Source organism: Centruroides sculpturatus, unplaced genomic scaffold (genome assembly GCF_000671375.1).
Source record: "Centruroides sculpturatus isolate CEXI.00-Female unplaced genomic scaffold, Cexi_2.0 scaffold211, whole genome shotgun sequence".
NCBI lineage: Eukaryota > Metazoa > Arthropoda > Arachnida > Scorpiones > Buthidae > Centruroides > Centruroides sculpturatus.
In genome coordinates, this window is record NW_019384472.1 from 135703 (window position 1) to 158436 (window position 22734).

At 29.7% G+C, this 22734-nt stretch overlaps 1 protein-coding gene across 1 annotated transcript; it reads right to left on the reverse strand.

Moving 5' to 3' along the window:
- Positions 1 to 984: 984 nt before the first annotated feature.
- Positions 985 to 22655, reverse strand: LOC111621213 (kinetochore protein Spc24-like). Its single transcript, XM_023363293.1, has 5 exons — positions 22524 to 22655; positions 16210 to 16378; positions 15235 to 15475; positions 8219 to 8295; positions 985 to 1438 (listed from the first exon to the last, which is right to left on the reverse strand). The coding sequence occupies exons 2-5, from the start codon at positions 16364 to 16366 to the stop codon at positions 1341 to 1343; spliced, it is 573 nt and encodes a 190-aa protein (XP_023219061.1). The 5' UTR covers positions 16367 to 16378; positions 22524 to 22655; the 3' UTR covers positions 985 to 1340.
- Positions 22656 to 22734: the final 79 nt, after the last annotated feature.

A 22734-nucleotide genomic window follows, 5' to 3' on the forward strand; every position in this document is an offset into this window, starting at 1 on the left:
GAGGGCTTCTTCATCAGTTCAGATTGTTGCCAAGAATTCCTTGTACCTTAGCCAAATTGTGCGAACTCTGCGGACCGGGCATGTGGGACAGCGGTCACGTTCCCGTTGTGGTTTGTGAAGGAAATCATGGAAACCATTCATGTCCACATGGGGGTCAGGATCCGGGAATAAAAGATGTATGATGCAAGACCGAGAAACATTGTAAATAATTTTCCGGTTCAGATTTTTTCCATAAATTCTCTTGGTCCGTTTAAAAGGTTTGATTATACTTTGTTTTATTTGACAAAATTTCTTTAGTGTTCTTTAAATATTTTATAAATATTATTATTATTAAATATTTATTTTTGACCAAAGCATTTATCATAGAGCATTTATTTATTATATTGTCAAATTGTAAATAATTTTATTGAGGTTTCCAATTGGACAGATAAATACAAAATGAAAGTAATGGAAAATTAAATATCTGTATCCAAAATAAAATTTGTAAAATATAAAATACAAACAATATATAAGCTAGTCTATATTAAATCCCAAACGAATTTATGATAGTAATGAAATGATTTATGTTGTCTTCCATCATTTTATTGGTTCTGTTAACAGTCAAAAACAAGAACATGTTATTCATAAAACTATTGTTCATTATCGGTGTTTTCACATTATAATGTGACGTTACACAGTGAAATATTAAAAAATTTTGTTACTCCTTACGAACTTCCATAAGGAAGCATGTTCAGAATTTCGGTAGTTTATTACCTCAGTATTTTATTATATATTGTTATGTTTATTATGTATCTAGTCATTTTTTTCCTAGTCATATTGAATATATATGTATACACACACAACCAAAAACAAAATGTAAAGTTGTTACGGTGCAAATTTGTCAAGTATTATTTTCTATTTGATATTTTAAAGAAATGTTATTTGTATATAATTATTTTTTTAATTGTTTTGTTTCAATCTGATGTTCCCTAATAAAAAAAAAAATATTGTTATAACCTAATAAGTGGCCTTCAAGTGGAAATAAAATTACCAACAGCTTGTCCCTAAACAATTCTAATATTAAAAAACTAATACTTTCATTTAAATAAATTGTTTGTCCTTTGATTTTGCAATACACACTATGCACTTATCGAAAACAATTTTACCGTTTTTATGTATGTAAAATTTTATTTCTCTTTATAATCACCTAATGGAATACAAAGAGCACAAATAATGTATAATTTTCTCTTTTGTTTATATAAAAATTTAAATATGGGTTACAATAAAAAATTCCATGATTGGTTTAGAAAGTTGTTTTATTAAATGTTTGTTAGAATAATACAATATCATCATGACGAACACTATTTTATCTGATCCCACAAATAATTGGCGATAAAAAATTCCGAATCGGTCTCCAAATTGAAAGAAAATGGTTTGATTTCTTTCTTCTGTAATATTACTAATTTGACAATTAAGGAAATGATCTACTAAAATGGCAGACATACATCTAAAATAAAAATTTAATTTATTTATATCAAGAAATTATTACTTAACAGCATATTCATCAATCATCCTTATTGTTTATTTTACTCCAAACTTTGCATAGGAAAAAAATTCTCTCTTCTTTCATCTGTAAAATTCATGTTTTGATTTATATGCTCTTCTGACCAATTGTCCTCAATCCAGCTTTTTCCAATTATCACTAATCATTTTTTATGTCTAAGTGGTAAAACGTTCAAATTCTACCAGAAGGAATAAAAATTTGTGAGAAAATTGACTGACTATATTGTTTAAGATTTTTATTTCCTTGTTTAATCCAGCCATCTCCTTCAAAGTCTGCTCATTATTTATCTAAGTGCAGACACATTACACCAGAATGCAATTATGAAAGAAAGGAGCAAGAACTTTTAGTTCTGGAAACCACCCTTTTTGAGAAACTGATGCTTTTATTCTCCAAAACAAATATATTTAACCACGAGAAATTAACCTTTTCGCATTCACTCAATGAATTTACATTGCTAATATTCAAGAACTGAAAGTAATTAAGTTTCAGCCCAATAATTTATGATATTAGCTTAAATATCAAATAATCTTGAAACAAAGTGAGACTTGTAGCTTGTTTTTCCACATCTTAATTAGCATAAGAGTCATTATTTTGTTTTAGTTTAAAATTTTAGCAGAAAAATTGTTGCATTTGAAGTTAATGTTATAAGAAATTGACTAAGAAAATTCTCTCTAAAATAAGAAAATCACAAATGTAGACTTTTATATATCAGAATAATTTTAATTAAAAATTTATAATACTTTTTCTTGTCTGTAAATCTAGTTTAACCATAACATACTATAATTTCATCAGATGTCCCATCATTACCCATAATAACCATTTGAAAGTTATCATAGCAAGCAAAATTTTTGTTAAACATTTGTATTCCTGCTTAAATACTAAAATAAAACATCTTGTTTTAGAAGTATAAATCCCTCAAAATCCTACCTGCACCTTTATCATTGTGGGGATGAATGAAAGGATTATGTCATTCAACTTGACTATGCTGGAACATCACAGAAACCAGCTGGCAGTCGACTCTGTTAAACATTAAAGTTTATTGCTAAAAGAACTAGAAGAGCTTACAACTGGACAACTATGCAAGATAAGATTACTAACATTTGCCAAGACTGGAACTCACCGTGGTCTATCACTAACAAAATATAAGTTATTAAGTTTTCCTATATATTTTTTAAACAAAAAATACATAAAATCAAACTTTTATATTTCTACTTTCCAATTTTAAGGAAACTCTTTAATTAAGCATAGATTGCTCTAAGAAAACATTCAGTGTGCAGTTGCTGGAACATAGAAAAAAAAAAATATCCCAGTTAAACAGAAATGTAAAAAACTAACAAAAAAAAAAGAAATATTATTTCAGCAGTTTTTTCTAAAATAAATATCTTTTAGACTTTTATAAATTTTGGAATATGATTTTTATGGACGACAAAAACAAATGAAGAGTCAAAGGAAAAAAGAGCTACTGAAAATTCTGATCATAAGAATGGAGGAACTAGAATATTATTTTTAAAATTTATACACAGATAATTCCAAACAACACAGACTTCCACAAAACTAATTGGACAGAAACAAAAAAAAATAGTAATCGAGCATGCCACAATCCTGGAAACATGAAATCATTAAAGAACAGTTCATTTGTTAATCTTGTCCTGGTGACTAACAATATATGGAGGAATAATGATAGCCAAAGTTTTGAAAGAACCCTTTGACAAAACATGACAAAATTGTGCTCGATGATTGGAATTATGAAATACCAATTCCTGTTATAAAAAGGGGGTAAATAAATCTACCAGAAAAGTACACAGAAATTACTTTAAGAAGATTGTAAGGAATATAGTTAGTTAATAATGCCATGACATCGTTATATTCTGTCAATTAAAACACAATTTAACAGAAATTTATAGATCTAGAAAAAACATTTGACTCTAAAAATTAAACATGTACTGGTGAAATTAATACAAACAATTGGCAAAATATACCAAAATAGCAAATATATAACCAAAAGCAATAGTGAGTCACCTTGTTTTATTCCTAATATTTTGTTGTTTCTAAGCTCATTATTCGACATGTTTCATACAAATTTTTTATCAACTAAGATATGAATATTATTATAATTAAAAGTGCTATGCTATATGTCCAAAACCGAGAATAACTTAAAGAAGCTACTAAATCAACTTGACAAACTATTGAAAGACAATAAAATTTTTAGGCTATATTGCTGAGATGCTTAGGTTAACTTAATCTAAAATAGATGTATGACAGAGTCATCACAGAATAAACTATTAAGACATAAACCATACCATGAAATATTTTTGTCTAGTTATGCTTCAAGATTTAAATATTTCAAGCAAGAGCTCAAGTGGGAAGGGAGAATACAAGATAAAGTAAGTAATGAAACAAAAAGGATACCCAAATGATCTTACCTGGAGAAATAAGCAAGCATCTATGCACCAAAACTAAACCAAGAATTTACAAAGCAGTTTTTAGACAACTATGACTTACTCTATAGAAACTACAGCAGATACAAAATGAACCAGAGAAAAGATATAGAGATGCTACCCAGGAAGATGTCGATCTGATTACAACTGACAATACATCCAATGCTTGAAAGTAATAGCATAAGATATTTTTACAACTGAAGGCATTACTAATATGTTACTGTGGAATGCACAAACATTTATTCTCCCTTAATTCAATAATTACAACATATGATAGTCATCCTGATTAATGATTAATAAAAACAACTATCATTTGGTTACATATGACTAATTTTTATCTGAGAATTGAAAATAAATGAAAAACGAGCAAATATTTATTGTGATGTAATCACAATGCTGGGCTGCAATATTAAATTTATTTAATTTAAAATATATACTCTGTATCGCAAATTATTAGTGTCTTACTCCTATACATCATATTTTTCCTGACAACAACAACTGTCATGCCAGCCATCTATGTAACACTATTCTGAGAAAAAGTTTTGAACTGAAATCATGTGACTTCTAGTTTGCATTGAAATTTCTTATATAGTTAATTGGGGCCTCCTACCCCCTAAGCTTTCCATATCTATCTCGGCTTTTGTCTATCTAACACCATTCTGAAGATTAAGGAAGGACAGATTGTTGTCTGTCTGTCCTTCCTTAATCTTGAGAATTCTAGACAAAAGTCAAGATAGATATGGAAAGCTTATTTTATGTCCAGAATTTATGTCTGCAATTTTTTCAAATTGAAACAAAAAAAAAAAAAAATACAAAACAGATTTCGGTGGTGGTAGTGGTTGTTTGTATATGGCAATGCAACTTGAAGGTAATCTGCCAAGGAAAATGCCTCCCAGGAAGTTTATGTAAGGACATTTACTAATTAAAAAGAAGCATTCTCAAATCTAAGAAAATAATTTAATTTCTGGGTGAAAAATTAATTGTTTAAAATTATCATAGTAACTATGAAATATAAATACAATTTATATAAGGTATATTAGTGATATTAACAATAATGTAAGCATGATCTTAAAAATCTTAAAATCAAATTTAACTAAATACTACAATGGAGAGCAGAGACAGAGAAAATGTAATTATTAATTTTTAAAATATGAAACCAAATTTAATTATTCTGATTTCACATTGATGGTCCTCTTAGACAAATGATTGACTAGAGAAAGAACTTGAAAATTTTAAATACTACATAAAAGACTGAAGCAAAATTAAAATTTTAAATAAATTTTCTTATGCTATAATGCTGATACTTGCACCTGAGGATCATGAGTTAAAAGTTTATCAATTAATAATCACTTTACTTTTTAGTATGCAAATGCTTATTGGTTAACTTACCTCTAACTCTTGATCCTTGGTTACAAATATGACCATAAGTATAAAATTACTATAATTTTTCTGACTATATTTTTTATTGTACTCACTTCTATTTATTCATTTTTGAAAATTATCTAACAAGGCAACCCTACAGCTATGGGGAAATGGATTTTGATGATCTTTGGTGTAGTGGTAGTATACCATGTGAGTGTACTACCTGTAAAATACTTAAGTGCAACACTCAAATATAATCAAGAAAAACGAACTTAAAGTTTTCTTTAGCTCTTTATAATTTACGCATACTTGTGCTTTAACGTGTTGTGGTGCGAGTGGTAACACTCCTGACTCATACGCTTGCATGCTTGGGTTCAATTCTCTTGTTGTGTATTTTTGTTTTATTCGTTTTTTTTATTCATAAATATTTATAATGTATTTATTTATTTACTCATTCATTTATTTCTTATTGTTTATTTAGTTTTTTTTTTGATAATTTTGTCTCATTTCAACAAAGTGGTCATACGTCCAAGAATCAATTGAACGATATTTATCAAAAATAATTATACCACGTTCAATATCTTTTTCCCATAATTTTAAATGATCCATTCTTTTCAAATGACTACATATGTTTTTTTGTAATGTTTGTAGTTTCCACGTAGGATGGGCTTTTACTACTTTTAAAACTTTGATTTTATATTCCAGTGAAATATATTCCTTCATTCTATATTTTTTTTTCATCGGGTACATGGTCATCAGATGAGTCATCTTTAACTGCTTCGAAATGTCCTTCTGTACACTTTTCTTGGGCATAAATCAATTCATCATCAATTATAAAGTTTTTTCATTCAACACATCCAATGTATTATTGTATAATTCTGTGCCTATCAGCATAGCATCTTCAGATAGTGTATCAGAAGATGTTGTTGCAATTAAATTAATTTCAAAAAGTAAACTCTCATAATACACTACTCCATCTTTTAGCCGCTGCTTCAATACATCACTGTATAAAGAGTTATCATTCTATTTGTGTCGAAATTCAGAAACAAACTGTTAAAGAGTGAGTGAAAAAGACTATAGACCCATGTTCAAACCTGGCATAAGTAGCTCCCTCCCAACTTGACAAAGATGAGTTTACAAAGTAAAAATATTAGACTTGGAATAGTAGAAATTAAATTAAAATAATTAAAAAGAATACCAAAAAACTCAATAAATAATAAGAAATAAATGAATGAGTAAACAAATAAATAAGTATAAGTATTTATGAATTAAAAAAAATGAAAAAAAAAATAAAAAAAAAAATACACAACAAGAGAATCGCACGCAAGCGTATGAATCAGGAGTGTTACCACTCATGCCACAACATGCTCAAGCACAAGTACGCATAACTTTTATATAAAGAGCTAAAGAAAACTTTAAGTTCATTTTTCTCGATTATATTTGAGTGTTGCACTTTAGTATTTTACAGGTAGTACACTCACATGGTGTACTACCTCTACACCAAAGATCATCAAAATCTGTTTCCCCAAAGCCGTAGGATCTCCTTGTAAGTTATGGAAGTTATGTAAGTTATTTCCTAGTAGGATCTTGTATTTATTGTGAAATTTGATGTTTTTAAACATTATGTAGTGGAAATAAAATTAAATTGGATTCACAGAGGTGCAGAATATGTCTGACTGCACAAACAAGGTAGAAAATTAACATTATAACAATAGCTGCAAAAGCATTATGATTAAATGGAGTACCGTCTCAGCTAAAAGCCTGTAGACATTAATTGGAAATATTTGCCAAAAACACAACGAAAATGTGTGTGTTAGAAAGGAAATTGAAATGTCATTTACTTTGTTTCTGATCGATTCAGTCACTGGTTACATCACTGCCTATGTAAAGTACACGATTAAGTGTTTACAGTAAGGCCGAGTCCCTCTCCATTATCAAACCAAGTTTTCAATTTTAAAAAACCGAATTTGATACAGAGCTCTAAAAAGAACAAAAAAGAAAATCCAGTTTTATTTCAAAATGCTTTTCAACTTTATTTAATAGATGAAATTTTGTATCAGCCTGAGTTAAAACGGAATATTCATTCGTTACCCAAAAACAAAATTTGCATATTAATAAACTGCATTTAAAAACTTTTACCAAAATGTCTCAATTACATACTTAAATAGAAATTTTATCATCATTTTATAAACATTATTTTCCTTTACTTTTCATATTTTTCCATAGATTTAGTATAAAATTAAAAATATTAATATCGAATATATTTTGAATCATCATAAAAATAAGATTGCATTTTCAAATAATAATAATGAAAGTCAAAAATGCTAACAAAACAGTTAACAAATGTACCAACTTTTTCAAAAATATAAAAACCTTTCAGAAAACAATTGCATGATTGTCATTATCATAGAGAAATATTGTATTTTTAGATGTCAAAAAGTCTTATTATTATTGGTCATTCTAAAAGTAGTCATTTGTGACATTAGCATCTACTTCAATTTTATTTCCATTAATCATTGTATTACATCAAGTTTATAACTGTACATTCTACTGTACATTATAATGATGATACACACTTAATGCATCCTCCTTTTAATTAAAAAATTTTTCTGATAATTTCTTTTTAGTGCTGGGTGGCAAATTTTACGGAAGATTTATTTAATTTGAATTTTCCAAACTACATAGCAATAATTATTAATTTATTCTTAAATTGTTGTTTTACTTTGATTGCAATTATTTTTGGGAAAATTTCTGGTCCTAAAAATACTCTGCACCTCTGTGTATTTATTCATTTTTCATTATTAAACTCAGATCATGATCATTATTATACAATAAATACTCAAGAAATATATTTCATTTAAAAAAAAAAGGATACGGCCCTTTAGTTCGTTCGGCTTACTGTTATAAATCCATCTAATATTTGTCAGAAGAGTATATAAGGCAATTTCATTTCTAAAAGAAATGTGAAAAAACAATTATTTTACATAAGTAAATTAATTTATACCATAAATTTTTTTACAATATTCCCAATCTATTTGGATGATGGGAAGATAATTTTGGTTCTCAATTACATACTATTTTGATAGATTTATTTCTTTTGTCTACTTGTTTTTTAATAAAAACGTAAACTTTTTCTAGTAGTAATCAGCTTTGAATACTATTCAAAGCACTTTATGTTAAACCAAATGATTTATGTATATGTTATTGAGAAAGACCGATATCTGGCAAATGTCAATATTCTCTGGTGAATATCGGCATTCACAGTCTCTTGGTGTATGAACAAAATATTTGCTAAATACCATTATTTCTTGCTTACACTGGCCAATGTCGACATTCAGCATGCATTGATGGTGAATGTTGAATAAAAATATTTTTATTACATTAAGACAAAAATGCAACTTTTTAATATATGATATATGTCAAAATAGGAGAAAACTTAAGTAACAGCACATGTAAATACTGTTGAACCTAAAACAAACAGTACATTTTAAATTAGAAAAAAAAAATAATACGAATAATAAACTTACACATAAATTATGTGATTAACATTATACAATCTTATTTATTGCAACAACTTAAACTGTTATGGCACTTTGAATTGCACAAGTGTCCCTTGTTTTACAACTGCATTTATTCGTGGAACACTTCTTTTTGCAATGACAGTGTGTATAGCCTTGCCCTCCACTTCAAATTAGCTGCAGCTGCTTCTCTCAGCAATATTTCTTGAGAAGAAATCTCATCTATGGAAAGTAACTTTTCTTACAAATTTTACAAACTGATTATGGGAATAAATCTGCTTGAGGGTACTATTTTTGTTTGCTAATTTATAAGAGTCAAGAATCTTCTATTCGAACAACAACAGCCAACACATTTTGGGCATCTGTATGACCACGGTTGACATCAGGAACTAGTATTCATACGCTATCACCAATTTGAGCAGGAAGAAATTTTCTTTTTGAGGTTCATAGCATTTTCGTTACTTGCAGTAGAAGATTCTCTTTTGCAGTCGTTCTTTTTATAGAAATAAACTTGAGTTGTTCAGTCAGAGCTTGATATGAAGACATGGTAGGTTGCAGCTCCTCTTCAATATTTTCCTTTGGAATATGGTTTCTGCTCAAATTTTCTTCAAAAGTATTAACAATTTCTTCAAGCTGTTCTTCGGTTTCAATATTTGCAATGTGCTCGTCAGGCAAAGATGATGATGCTATGCCTCTTTCTGGTTTAACACCAATGCCAATCAGGACTTCATAAAGACTTTGGTGTATTCTTTATGGTATGGTCTTGTTTGTGTTCTTGGCAAAGGGAAAACCATCTGACCATTTATTTGTATCTCCATCATTTATCCATGCAGTTAATATATTTTGTATATCCTGACTGGCTCTTTCAACTGAACCTTGTGTTTGACTATGATGAAGCTTTCAATGAACTATCTTAGCATCTTTCCACATAGTGCATAGTTTGGATATGACTCAATTACTGAATTCCCTACCATTATCTAAATACAATATAGCTGGGGCACCAAATGCCTTGAAGGTGATACACTACTTCTTCAGCTGTCTTAGTTTTTAAAAGTAGTAACTGGACAAACTTTGTTAAATGGTCTTGATAAACCATTATGAACTTGTAATTGCCATCCCTGTGTGACTGCAGGTCTATTAGATCGACTTGACATGTTGAGTTTAACTCCGAACTGACCATTAGTTTCACAATACCTTTTTTAGGTGCACTATGTTTCATTTGGCATTGTTCACATAAATTTAAATACAACATTACTACATCATATGTATTATTTTTGTATTTAACTTGCAATTCTTTAAGCATACATGTTCTTCCTCCATGGCCTATTCTGATGTGATAGTATACTGAACAATTCATTATTGGTAACATAATACTGTATACAGTAATACCCCAAACTTACGCGATAGGTGGGACCGAGCAATAACCGCGTAAGTCAAATTCACATAAGTCAGGGTATAATTTCACAATTTATGTAAAATCCAAGTCGGATGTATGTAAGCTAATAAATGTTCTCATTAATCTTATCTCGTCTTTTGATTTGTTCACAGTTACAAGAAATCATCACATATTGTCTCTCAAGTCTCTGTAGATATAACACAGAAAAAAATAACTCAAAATAAATTGTAGCTATGTGTCGATTCCACGCGGCACGTCCGAACATGTAAGCTGAACAATAGTGTTGGGGGAGTGAGTAATTAAGAGTTGCATGGCGCTCAAACAAAAGACGAATCGACGAGATTTGAAAATCGCGTAACTCCGAGTTCGCGTAAGTCGAGGTATTACTGTATTCATTTCTTCTGGTTTTAATGGCACAATTAACTTCTCTTCATCATTAATTTTTAAATTGTCAAAATGTTTTAATCCTCTGTAATCCAAAGGTGTACTGCACTTAGTTTTAGCAGAAATCACTTCAGAAACTATTTTAGAGTACTTTTCTTGAGAAAAATAAAAACAATTGTCTTCTCATTTAATGCACGTAACTTCTCAAAAAAGATCATGGTTCACTGCAGTAGTCATTCAATATAAATTAGGGTATATCCTAATTTATAGCATTAAATAAAATTACAGTAAGACTCGCTTAACATGAAGGATGTGTTCCTAGACGACAAAACGCTAAATGAAATAGCATTAAACTAAGTCATTTTAACATAGAGTAAATAGAGATAGGGGAACATGCAACTGAAAATAGAAAAATTTTACTTTAATTTTAAGTTATTATACAAATGAATATAAAAATATGTTATATAACAAAATGCACACATAAATAATATAAATTTTCGTCTACAAGTACGTATTTTCTAATATCAGGACTTATTATACTGGCTTTACAGCTAATGCTACAGAGTTTCACAGAAGACAATTTTTTGTTTTATTTAATATACAGGTATATTAAATTGTTTTCTGTGAAACTCTGTAGCATTATCTGTAAAGCCAGTATAATAAGTCCTGATATTAGAAAATATGTATTTGTAGACAAAAATTTATATTATAGTAAGTCAAGGACATTGAGGCATTTTAATTGCCCACAGAAATGTATAATAATATACGGTAGTACCTCAGAATATGAACACTTCAGCATACAAAATTTTCAGGATATGACATGAAATTCAAACATATTTTTGCTCCACGGTATAAACAAAACCTCACCATACGACGTTACATTAGTTCACACCGCCACTGCCATGATCATGTGTTCCTTCCGTTCATTGGTCTCAGTTCGCGTGTTTGCTTTGTCATGGAAGGATCTTGCTTGATAAAAGAAATCTTTCAGAAAGTGACTGATTTTATTGAAAAGAAACATCCCGAAAAGGTTCAAACTGGCTGTATTGCTGCTAAGTTTAATGACATTTTCTAAGTCATTTTAGAAACATTTTAAAAAGTAGGCAAAGCCAAACTTCTTTGGATAGATATTTTACCGAGCAACTTATATCCAGTGAAAGTGCTGGTGGAAGTGAAGGAAAGAAAGCAAAAAGCAGTGAATAAAAAATTTTAAAAAATATATAAAACAGAAAAGATAAAAAAATTAGTGTTAAGTTATTTTTAAGTTATTGTTACATTATGTTATGTAAGTTAAGTTTTAGTATCATTTCCCTTCTCCCTCTCTTCCGCCACCAGTTTACACCTCCACCATCATCTATCCTAAAAGGTGCAAAAAAATTACATTGTTTTTATCAATTATTATTCTATTATGGTTNGAAAGAAAGCAAAAAGCAGTGAATAAAAAAAAAATATATAAAACAGAAAAGATAAAAAAATTAGTGTTAAGTTATTTTTAAGTTATTGTTACATTATGTTATGTAAGTTAAGTTTTAGTATCATTTCCCTTCTCCCTCTCCTCCGCCACCAGTTTACACCTCCACCATCATCTATCCTAAAAGGTGCAAAAAAATTACATTGTTTTTATCAATTATTATTCTATTATGGTTATTTATACATTTACAATTACAAAATGCATTTTTCAGTGTTATCTGTATTAAAGTTTTTTTTCAATGTACTACTTAGTTTTAATTTGAGTGTGTTTTTCGTGTTGGAATGGATATTTGGTTACACATGTAATCATATGGGGAAAAATGATTCACCTTATGACATTTTCATGATACAATCTCAATTTAGGAACAGATTAATTTCATATCTTGATTTACTACTGTATTAATTAGTTCATTTTTTCTATATTAATAGTTCAATTTTTGTGACAAAGGTCCTGAATTTTCTGAAATTCTTGTTTTTTTTTTTGTTTTGTTTTTTTTTGCAATAAAGTTGTGATGTTTCATTTGTCGCTTTTCCTTTCCTTAAGCAAATGTCAGTAGCAAAAGATCACATCCAAAACACCTCATTTTGCTTTTGCACTCCTTTCAAAATCTAGATCATTCGCTACAATTTGATCAATGATTTCAGATATCATTACCAAACTTTTACTAAGGGAAATCTGTAAATTTTGAGCTTTTTTAAGGCTTTGAGCAGATTGCATTATATCGAATCAGCATTAAGTGAGGCAGCATTAAGCAGGGTTTTACTGTAAATTTAGAATTAAATAAAATTTATAGCTTAAATAAAAATTAAGCAAATGTTTCATGCACCAGCAAGCCTTGCATAAGACTGACAAACAGCAGAGTGTTCTTGAGTATAACAAATAAATGGCACATGACCTCAATCGCAGCATAGGATTTGGCAAGAGAGAACAAAAGATTTGGCACTTTTGTCACTTCTCTCTGGCTGTGTCATCTTGGTTTGTCATTTTGACCTCCACCACAGCATATCAGTGCTTGTCGACATATACCAGTGATGGTTCGAATGTATAATAATATAACCAAATACAGTGGAACCTCGGTATACGTCTGCTTTAGAATACGTCAAATTCGGAATACGTCCTGTTTGGACAAAACAAATTTTGCTCGGTATACGACTTTTGTTCAGTATACGACTTAATTATACGCGCCATCTATGAACAACTGTCGGTGTACTAGACCAGACTAGACATTCGCGGTGCCACAGTTTATAACTTTGTTAGATTTCTTCTGATTTTAATTTCTAAGTAAAATTTTATTATTAATCATGAATTGCAAGAAGGCAAATGAAAAGGAACAGAAAACTAAAAAAATGACTAGATTCACAACTGAAAAAAGAGATTGTTGAGAAATATGAAGGTGGCACGTGTGTTCGAGATTTAACTGTTGCATACCGTATTCCGAGAACGACGATATTGACAATCGTGAAAAATAAAGACATTATTAAATCTGCTAACGTTGCGAAAGGGGTTAAATCAATTTCTAAACAGAGATCGAAGACATTAAATCATGTTGAGAAATTGCTTTTGCTTTGGATTACTGAAAAACAGTGTGCTAGAGACACTGTATCAGAAGCAATTATTTGCGAGAAAGCTACAAAAATACATGCTGATCTCATGAAAAATCAAGCAGGAACTAGCGAGGAAAGCGAGGTGTTTCAAGCCAGCCATTTTTTTTACATGAGAACGAATTAATCATTTTAACATTACTTCTTATGGGAAAAGTTGATTCGGTATACGTCCTATTTGGTATAAGTCCAACAATCAGGAACGGATTAAGGTCGTATACCGAGGTTCCACTGTATTCGGTGTTTCACCAACGTATTTGGTATGTGTCAACATTCACCAGAGAATATTGACACTCTAATTTCAGTCTTTCATGGTAATATATATATTAATTTAAGTACTAAATAAAAACTAAAATTAACTTCCCATTAACTTAATACTTAAAAACAGTACTGAAGTTTATGTACCATACTTTCTGAATTAAAAAAATCACATATGTTATCCAGATATCAATTTGTTAAAGGTAATTAAAAAGTGTTATAATATACCAAAATTGTGATAAGTTTGGCAAAACAGCACTAACAGGTTTCTGAAATAACACTTTAGTTGATTTTTAAGTCCAAAACATTCATTAGATGATAAATTGAACATCTAGTTGCATTATTGAAGAAATTGCATATTAGTTCAATAATGCTGTACAATATATTGTTGAAAAATATTGCAAATTTTTACAATAGGGCATCATGAAATTAGGAAGTGATTTTTAGAGCAGTGTACGATAAGTGCTTAAGACAGAAAAGGTACAAAAGAAAACAAAAATTTGCTATAGGCTAAGTACTTTTCTAACCAACATTTTGCATAAGAAACACTGATGGCTTAAACAATAAACCTTAGCCTGGTTAAGCTTTCTCTTATTAATATTATTATATATTTTATTACCATACTTAAACTTTCCATAATTACCTATCATTTCACATTTTATTAAGACTATTTGATAAATCAAAGAGAAATGAAATAATAAATTTTGTTGTTTAGTGGCAATTTTGTATTTTCAACATTTAATGTAGTTTAGGTGTTTGTCTTATATATTGTATTTTTTTCATTTCACTTATTTTATAATTACATCTACAATGAATTGCCAATGGAAATAAAATGAAAGAAATTGAGAAAAATGCAATGTTTGAGACAGTATCTTCTAAACTATATACCAGTTAAGTGTTATGTTTTCAGCAGCAAATTTGGAGATGTGAGTACATGATGATGTAAGTTATATGAAAGTTCAGTTCTTGCAATGTTCTAACAATTCTCTGTAAATACAGAAAATTGTTAGAACATTGCAAGAACAGAACTAGAAAATTGTTGGTATAGATGACATGCAGAAAATTATGGTATTTATGTTAAAATGTGTAGTACATATTAATTTTACAAATGCTTCATGTTTTAGAAAATAAGCTATGATTTTTCTTTTTGTATTCAGCTGGAATATTTAACAACAAAATTGGTTCAGATTAGCATTTGTTCAGATTAGCAAGTATACTATACTACTGTACTACTACTAATAAATAAAATTAAAAAATTCATACTTGTGTTTGATTAATTCTTTTCCAATTTTTCTTGACTCTTTCAATTTATTCAATAATTCATTGTTTTTGTTTACTTTCTCTTCAAAAGTTCTTTCTATATTTTTATATTTCTCTTTCAAAGATTCTAAATAAATAATTACTTCTTTTATTTCTTTATCAAGGTCTTCCTTTTCCTCATCGACATCATCCCTTTTAATTTTACTCAAATTTTCTCTCTTGTTTTCCAGTGCTAATTTTTGTTCTTTATTTAAAAATAACAACTTGTATTTAAAATAAAATAATAAAATATAAAAATATTTAATTCCTATACAGATACACCACTGAATTTCTGACACCCTTGGATCCAAAGCCTTGACAAATTAATCATTTTTTTTTGACCAACTGTGGTTGTTTATAATAATAATAATAATTCATCAATGCACATCAAAACACCATAGTCCATTTTTTTCAACAGTTCTACTTTATCTTGGATTAATACAGACCAACACCACCACTGACTCTTAGAAGCCATAGTTAAACGTTAAATTTAAGCAAAATAAAGTAAGAATATCACAAAACAGCAATATCATAACCAACAAGTGCAGTGTAAATAATATAAATAAGTGCACAGTATACGTAATGCCATCTGTGGCCACCCAGTATACAAGTCTGGTGGTCACAGGAATTTCAAGTTCCCTTTCATAATTTTGTCCAGATTAAAAGAAGTGTTGGATCATCAGTTGCTGTAAATTCAGTGGAGTACAGTATATGTAAAATTAAGAAAATTTCAATTAAACTACTTAGTTTAACAACAATATTTCTTTTATTCCAAGTTGCTAGTAACATTTATTTACATCATATAATCTCTTGAAAATGATCTAGTAATAGCTCAAAAACATTGAAAACAAAAAAATAAATTACAGCACACTAATAAATTTTGTATATTTAAGTTTAATAAATTAAATAGAAATAAACAATTGTATTTAATTGTCATACCAATTAATTCCTTTTTAAATTTCTCTTCTTCATAACAACATATCTCAGAAAGTTTACTATTTTGTATATTCTTTACTTCATAATGTAGCTCATTCTTTAACTTCTCCCATTGCTTGTTTACATCACTTAAATGGGTAAATGTCTTGTTATTTCCCATACTTTTTAAAAACTATTAAAAATAAAAAAATGTACAGTACAGTTAATATCAAAAATTAAAATTTTTAAAGAGAGATATTAAATATTTGAATACATCTGAAAGAAAAAAACATTCTAGCATCTAAATAAAACATTCTTAATTATTATTTTAGTTAAAATTCTCTATACATTGAAGTAGTTCAAAACTTTATTTTTTTCTAATGAATATGAAAAATATTATAGTAATACTTAAGCATTACAGAAAATATGATATATCATTGTATCTAATTATAAATTATTTTGAAATTAAATAATCATTCATTTTCAATGCATAAAAATGACAGTATTTTCAAAAATAAATTTCATTGCTTAAATCTATATCATATACCTGTACATACACATAAAAGGCATTCAAAAAGTTCCTGAAAAATGTAAATAAAAAGACAGAAAATTGAATTTAGCACTTTATTTTTCAACATTTATTCCATTTAAGTTAAGCATTTTTCCATATGGTGTCACCAACCTTAAGCTCATCTGGTAGAAATCAGTGTCCTTTGATTCTAGCCATTGCACTATGAAATGTTTCGCTTGACTGCCAGAAAATGCCTTTTTATAAATTTGGGAATAAGAAAAGTCTGATGAGCTAGATTTAGACTATAGGAAGAGGGTGTGTGAAAAATCTCCCATCAGTATTCACACAATACTGCCCTGGTAGAGTTTGCAGAATGTGCTGGTGCATTACAGTGATGGAACAAGATGCAATGATGAATTTTTCCAGGTCTTTTTCTCTTAGCGCTGCATGAAGTTTTCTTAAGTTTAAACTTAGTATCAACAAATATACGCTCACATTAATGAATTATAAATACCCTATAGTATTCTGTTCACAAATAATAACCACTTTCTGGAAACATTTTGGATGCCCCTAATATACATATATACAGGGTGTCTCAAAAGTCATTATCTATTTTGATTAATAATTGGAATTACAAATAACTGATTTAAACATGAAAAATATATTTATTTCAAAATATATACTGCAAAAAATTAGTGCTCCACATGATGACCATCAATGTCACTATACAGCTCAAAGTGATAAGTTGCTTCCCAGAGCACAATTTCCATCACAACAATTCACAAATAGCCTTGTCTGTTGGACCTTTCTTATGCAGCTTCCTCTCAAAATTCTCTCTAATTTTCTTGCATTTCAAGCCTTTTATCTTACATATTACAGTACATACATATGGAGAGAAAATTAAATTTTTTACAAAAAAGGTATTACAGAAACAAATAAGTAATGAACAAAACTTTTAAACATCTAGCAAAATATTAAAACTGAAAATATTGTAGTAAATAATTATTTGCATAAACTATTTTAGTATTTAGGATACTTAAAAGTAAAGCGTTTCTGATGAACTATATTTCAAAATATTGGAGTTTTGAGATAATTAGATTTTTCAAAACAAGATTAAGTATTAGATCAGTCACTGAAATATGATTATTCTAAAGTTAGAATAGAAAAAAAATCTCTCTCTCTTAGATTTCTAAAATAAAAATAATTATGTAATTCAGAATTCATACTTTGTGGTATGTTACAAGATTTATATTTATAATCAAAATTAGTTTATGTTAATAGTTTTTAATTATGAAAATATTTATCTATCATTCAAAACATTATAGTCTTTATACTCTCTTGCTTCCAAAAACAAATGGAATCTTATCATCATTACAGAATTTTTTAACTCATATTTTAAATTTAAAGGACATTGTACAAAAAAATACCTGTATAAAATATAATAAAATATTTGATCCAGTTGTCACAATTTTCTATAACATACATCATATGTAATTTCTGTTATCAAGACTGTATAACTTAAAAGAGAACTGATAAGGGACTTGTTGTCCGAAATGCATATCCTCAGAAGCTAATGAAAGCTTCTGAGATTATATTGCATTTTTCACTTAAGTTTCTTCACTTCATATAATTCAGGATCTTTGTGATACAGAAATTTCAAATTGCAACCTATAATAATAACAAAAGCATCAAAACAATTTTGCTCTTTAAATATATTATAGTTGTATCATTAATAAATTTTATTTTACAAATTGCTGTCTGATATTTACCTAGATCTAAGGTTTTGTCATTATATTTCTGCTTTAACTCATCTAACTGTCATTGTAATCTTTTGAAGTTGTTTTTCCTTTTCTATGTTTACATTAATTAATTAATTAGAAACACAATATCTTTCAGTAAACTAGCATTCATTTTCCAGGATGTGGTTAATTTGTGTGTGTTTGCAATTCCATTTTGCAAAGTCAAGTATTAGAATAACATCACTATGGTTTGTTAAATGATTAGGGATGATTTCACATTGTGATGTAACATGTTGGAGGTGACTGGAAATGTAGAATCTATCCAACCTGGAATGGGAGTTATTTAGGTGGTAGGTAAATTCACATTTATGTGGGTTGGTTCATTTTATGCTGGATGTCTAAGTCAAACTGGTCTTTTAAGATCTGGAAAATTTTACTTTTCTTTTTGTTGCAGGTGTTCTTTATTCTATCTATGTCTTTCCAGACAAGTTGAAGTCACCAGCTGAAAGAATAATGTAAGTTGAGTCTAAATAAAAATCAAGGATGTTGATAAAATTGTATCTTGCCTTAAGGTCTCCTGACAAGCAGTAGATAGAAATGATTCTCTATTTTCCATGTGGATCTTCTATATCACATAGAACTAAGTGGCCATAATCGTGATGTGTTTGGTATAAGATGTTAATGTCATGTTTGATAAAAATCACTATCTTTTCATTGGCCATGTTTCTGTAGGACCATATGCATTGATAAAATTTATCAGTGTTATAAACAAATAGATGAAAATTTTTATTCTCACAAAGCATTGATTCTTGGATTAGTGCTATATCAATTTTATTAGTTAGAAGATGATGAAGAAAAATCTCTATTTAATTTTAGTAAGTCATTGATGTTTACTAAAAGAATTTTGTTTGTTATTCACTCTGGAGGGACTATCATGACCTCTGATTCAACAATGTTCATGCCGGGTGGACTTGGATTATCGTCTTCATATTCAGAGTTAAAATTTAATATTTCATCTTTATTAGTAGTGGTAACTTCACAACTGGGTGGTATATTGTAGTTGTTTTTTTATTCCTGATTTTTGAGTCTTGGAGTAAATTTAATTTTTATTCTTTTAATAAGGTTTTTGGGAGAAGTCTCCATTTTATTATCTTTTAAGTTAGAATTTTCTTTGTTTTCTGGGTTTGTTATAAGGCAATTTATGTGCTTTTGTCTGTGTGTGATTTGTTCTACTTATCTCCTTAGCTTATCCACAAGATCTTTCCAGTTTCCTCTTGTTTTCAGCACAGCATGGGGTCTATTGCAGAGGATTCATTTTCTGTTAGGCCAAGAACACACATGCATAAAATTGTGTAGCAGAAAACTGAATCAGCTTTCAGTTCAGTTTCTGTTTACACTTTTATGCCAGAACACACATACATAAAAATTCTGACCGAATAGGAAACAGAAATGTACATCATATGTAGTTTTAGTAAAATGGCACCATTGGTATCTGATGTTGTCATTTGTTGATGGTTGTATTCCACTTAATCATTGATGATTTTAAGAAATGATTTTATTAAAAAATGCCAAAAGAGATGCTAGTGGGTTAGGAAACTATTTCAAAAGCATGATTTACATGGATTTAATAATTCGTTGATTCCAGAACTACAGTTTAACGATTGAGAATACCACTGCCACTAAGTGCTTAATTTTATTAATTTTTTTCTCTCGTATATCTATATCCTTTTGTACCTTCCATTTTTTCTCCACTGCCTCTGCTATAATTTAGAAAATTTAAATTAATAGACTTGTATTCTGAATTGAAATAAAGAATGTGTGATCTAAATACTATATATCAATTCTATAACCTACCTGTATTTGAAATTTAGCACCTATACGCTTTTTTTAAACATAGTGTCTTTATATGTGACACTTTTTATGTCATAAAGACACTGATGTGGTCAAACGGATTCGATAAACTCCTCTATTTCATTTATTTTTCTCTTCTTTGAGACCGTTACAATTATAGGGTTAAACCTTATTGCTGCCATTTTTAGAATAGAAACCACATGTCTACTTTGATGTCACAAAACAGACTTCTCTTTATTGGAAGAATTTTGGCATAAAAATTTTACGGCATATAGAGACATGCTCTACTCTTTTTTCAGTTATGTTTCAGCCAAAATTTCAGAAAAATTTTTACACTTTCTGTTTTATGCTAGATTTTATGCCGAATTTTACACATGTGTGTTCCTGACCTTACTCTTCTTATTTCACTACTTTTGAGTTCATGTAAAAAGACCTTAGTATCTATTACATCTGCCCATGACAAATTCATCATCAGTGCAGAGGCATAACTACTTTTGGGACAATTCTCTGGAAAATTCCATTTACAGTATTTAATACATTTTATCACAGCACAGTCAAATTGTAAACATTTACACTTGTAGCAGTCAGCCAGAAATATTGACCAATCCAGTCATCCCTCTTACTTTTATGAAATAAGGGAGACACTCCAAATTCATATTTAGTTTTAATTCGAGTAATATTCTCCATTTGTTGGTTAAAATGTATTCCAGTCAGGGCACAGGAGATTTTATAAAGTTCGATTTAATTAAAGTTGGTTTCCAAAATTTATAAAATGTCTGTTTATTAGTTGCATCAGTGGCAACTACGGCAAGTTTTAGGAGAGTGTCTGAAGGACAAGCAATAGGCACATATCCTCAGACGGGGAAGGAACCAGTTGCACTGGTATTGCTGAAAGTAGATAGAGACATTTTCTACAGAATAGTTTCTCGTGACAGAGAAATAAACCATCTCACTGAGCACTCCTCAGTGAGATGGTTTTGCAGTCTTTCCGGGTGAAGCAATGAACTTCAATGATCGGAAGGTTTGCACCCTTCAAATGGTCATAAATTTCCAGTATGGGAATAGAGGTGGCTACACTGCAAATGAGATACACAGTCCTGGTGCTGTCTGGAGCCAAACATCCAGAGACCAGAATCCCGTTGACAGTTGTAATCTTAAGAGCCGCATCAACAGTTGAAAAATTGTGAGTTTTGAGGATTAAAAACTCCAATCTGGAGTATTGTACATTAAGGGGAAGCACAGGAGCAGAGAAGTGTCATTTAAGGCATTGTCCCTCCAAAAAAATTGTGAATGGTTGTTAAGAAGGTAGCCCTCATTGACTAAACTGAAGTTTGTTCAGTTCTGGAAGAGAAGAGATGACCCAGAAATCATCCGGCTGAAATAGATATGCCAAGACCGGGACGTTCAAACCTATGCAGTCCGATTACAGACTCTAGCCTCGGAAATGATAATAGAACAAACTAGCGATGACGCCCAGGAGACGGATGTTATTAAATGATGCCAACACAGGGTAAGAAAATGCACTGACTAGAAAAAACTCATGAAGGGAAGACAAAAAACAAAAAGGGAATGCCAGAAAGCTCTAAACTCCCAAAAAACTAACCTCTGGAAAACCTGCCGAGAGCCAGAGAGGTTCCGGAGGCCATGAGTATCACTTTCAGATTCACCAAACCTAAGTTCAGCCACACCAAATGCTGAGAAAATCCAAAGAAAATTTTTTATTTCTAATGCACAGATCAGCCTATCTACCAAACGACTACAGCATGTTGCTCCACCAATCTCCTCCTTCGTTCAATGTCTCTGCCTTTGTCTGCATTGCAATCTACAGTGAGGGTCTACAATTTTGCAGTGGAAAAACCCTCATACACATCTCGCTGTCAGGTGATCTCGGCAAGAAAGCACAGAGGGTGGTACTCTGCTTTCTTGCCGAGAAAAGGCTGGAATTACAAAGGAGAGTTTCAAAGTTCGGCAGAATATTCGATAAGTATCAGGTTGAGCTCGATGTCGACATGTTCGTTGTCCGAACATAAAAAACTTTCGCGAAAGTGTTCGCAGTCCGAACTGTTCGTTAACCGATCACCCACTGTATTGTATTATTGGCTCGACAGTTAATTCTATACATTGTACAACGCAAAATAATAACCCTTTTAAGTGTATAGAAATTCAATACGTAGGATTATTCTCTACTTATAACTTACTTAAACATTTTTTAAAATTATTTACCAGTAATTACTCACGTTTTGCAAAATATGATTTATTTATGTATTAAATTGACAAAATACTTCAATTTAGCCGCCAGACAAGAAATTTTTAAATTAGCGCCACCTGCTGTACGAGAAAATTCTTGACTTTAAATACTGCCCGGCTTTTTTTTTTTTTTTTTTTTTTCCTGTAGTGAGATTTATTTACGGACACCGTACGTGGCAGACACGTAACAGCACAGACATA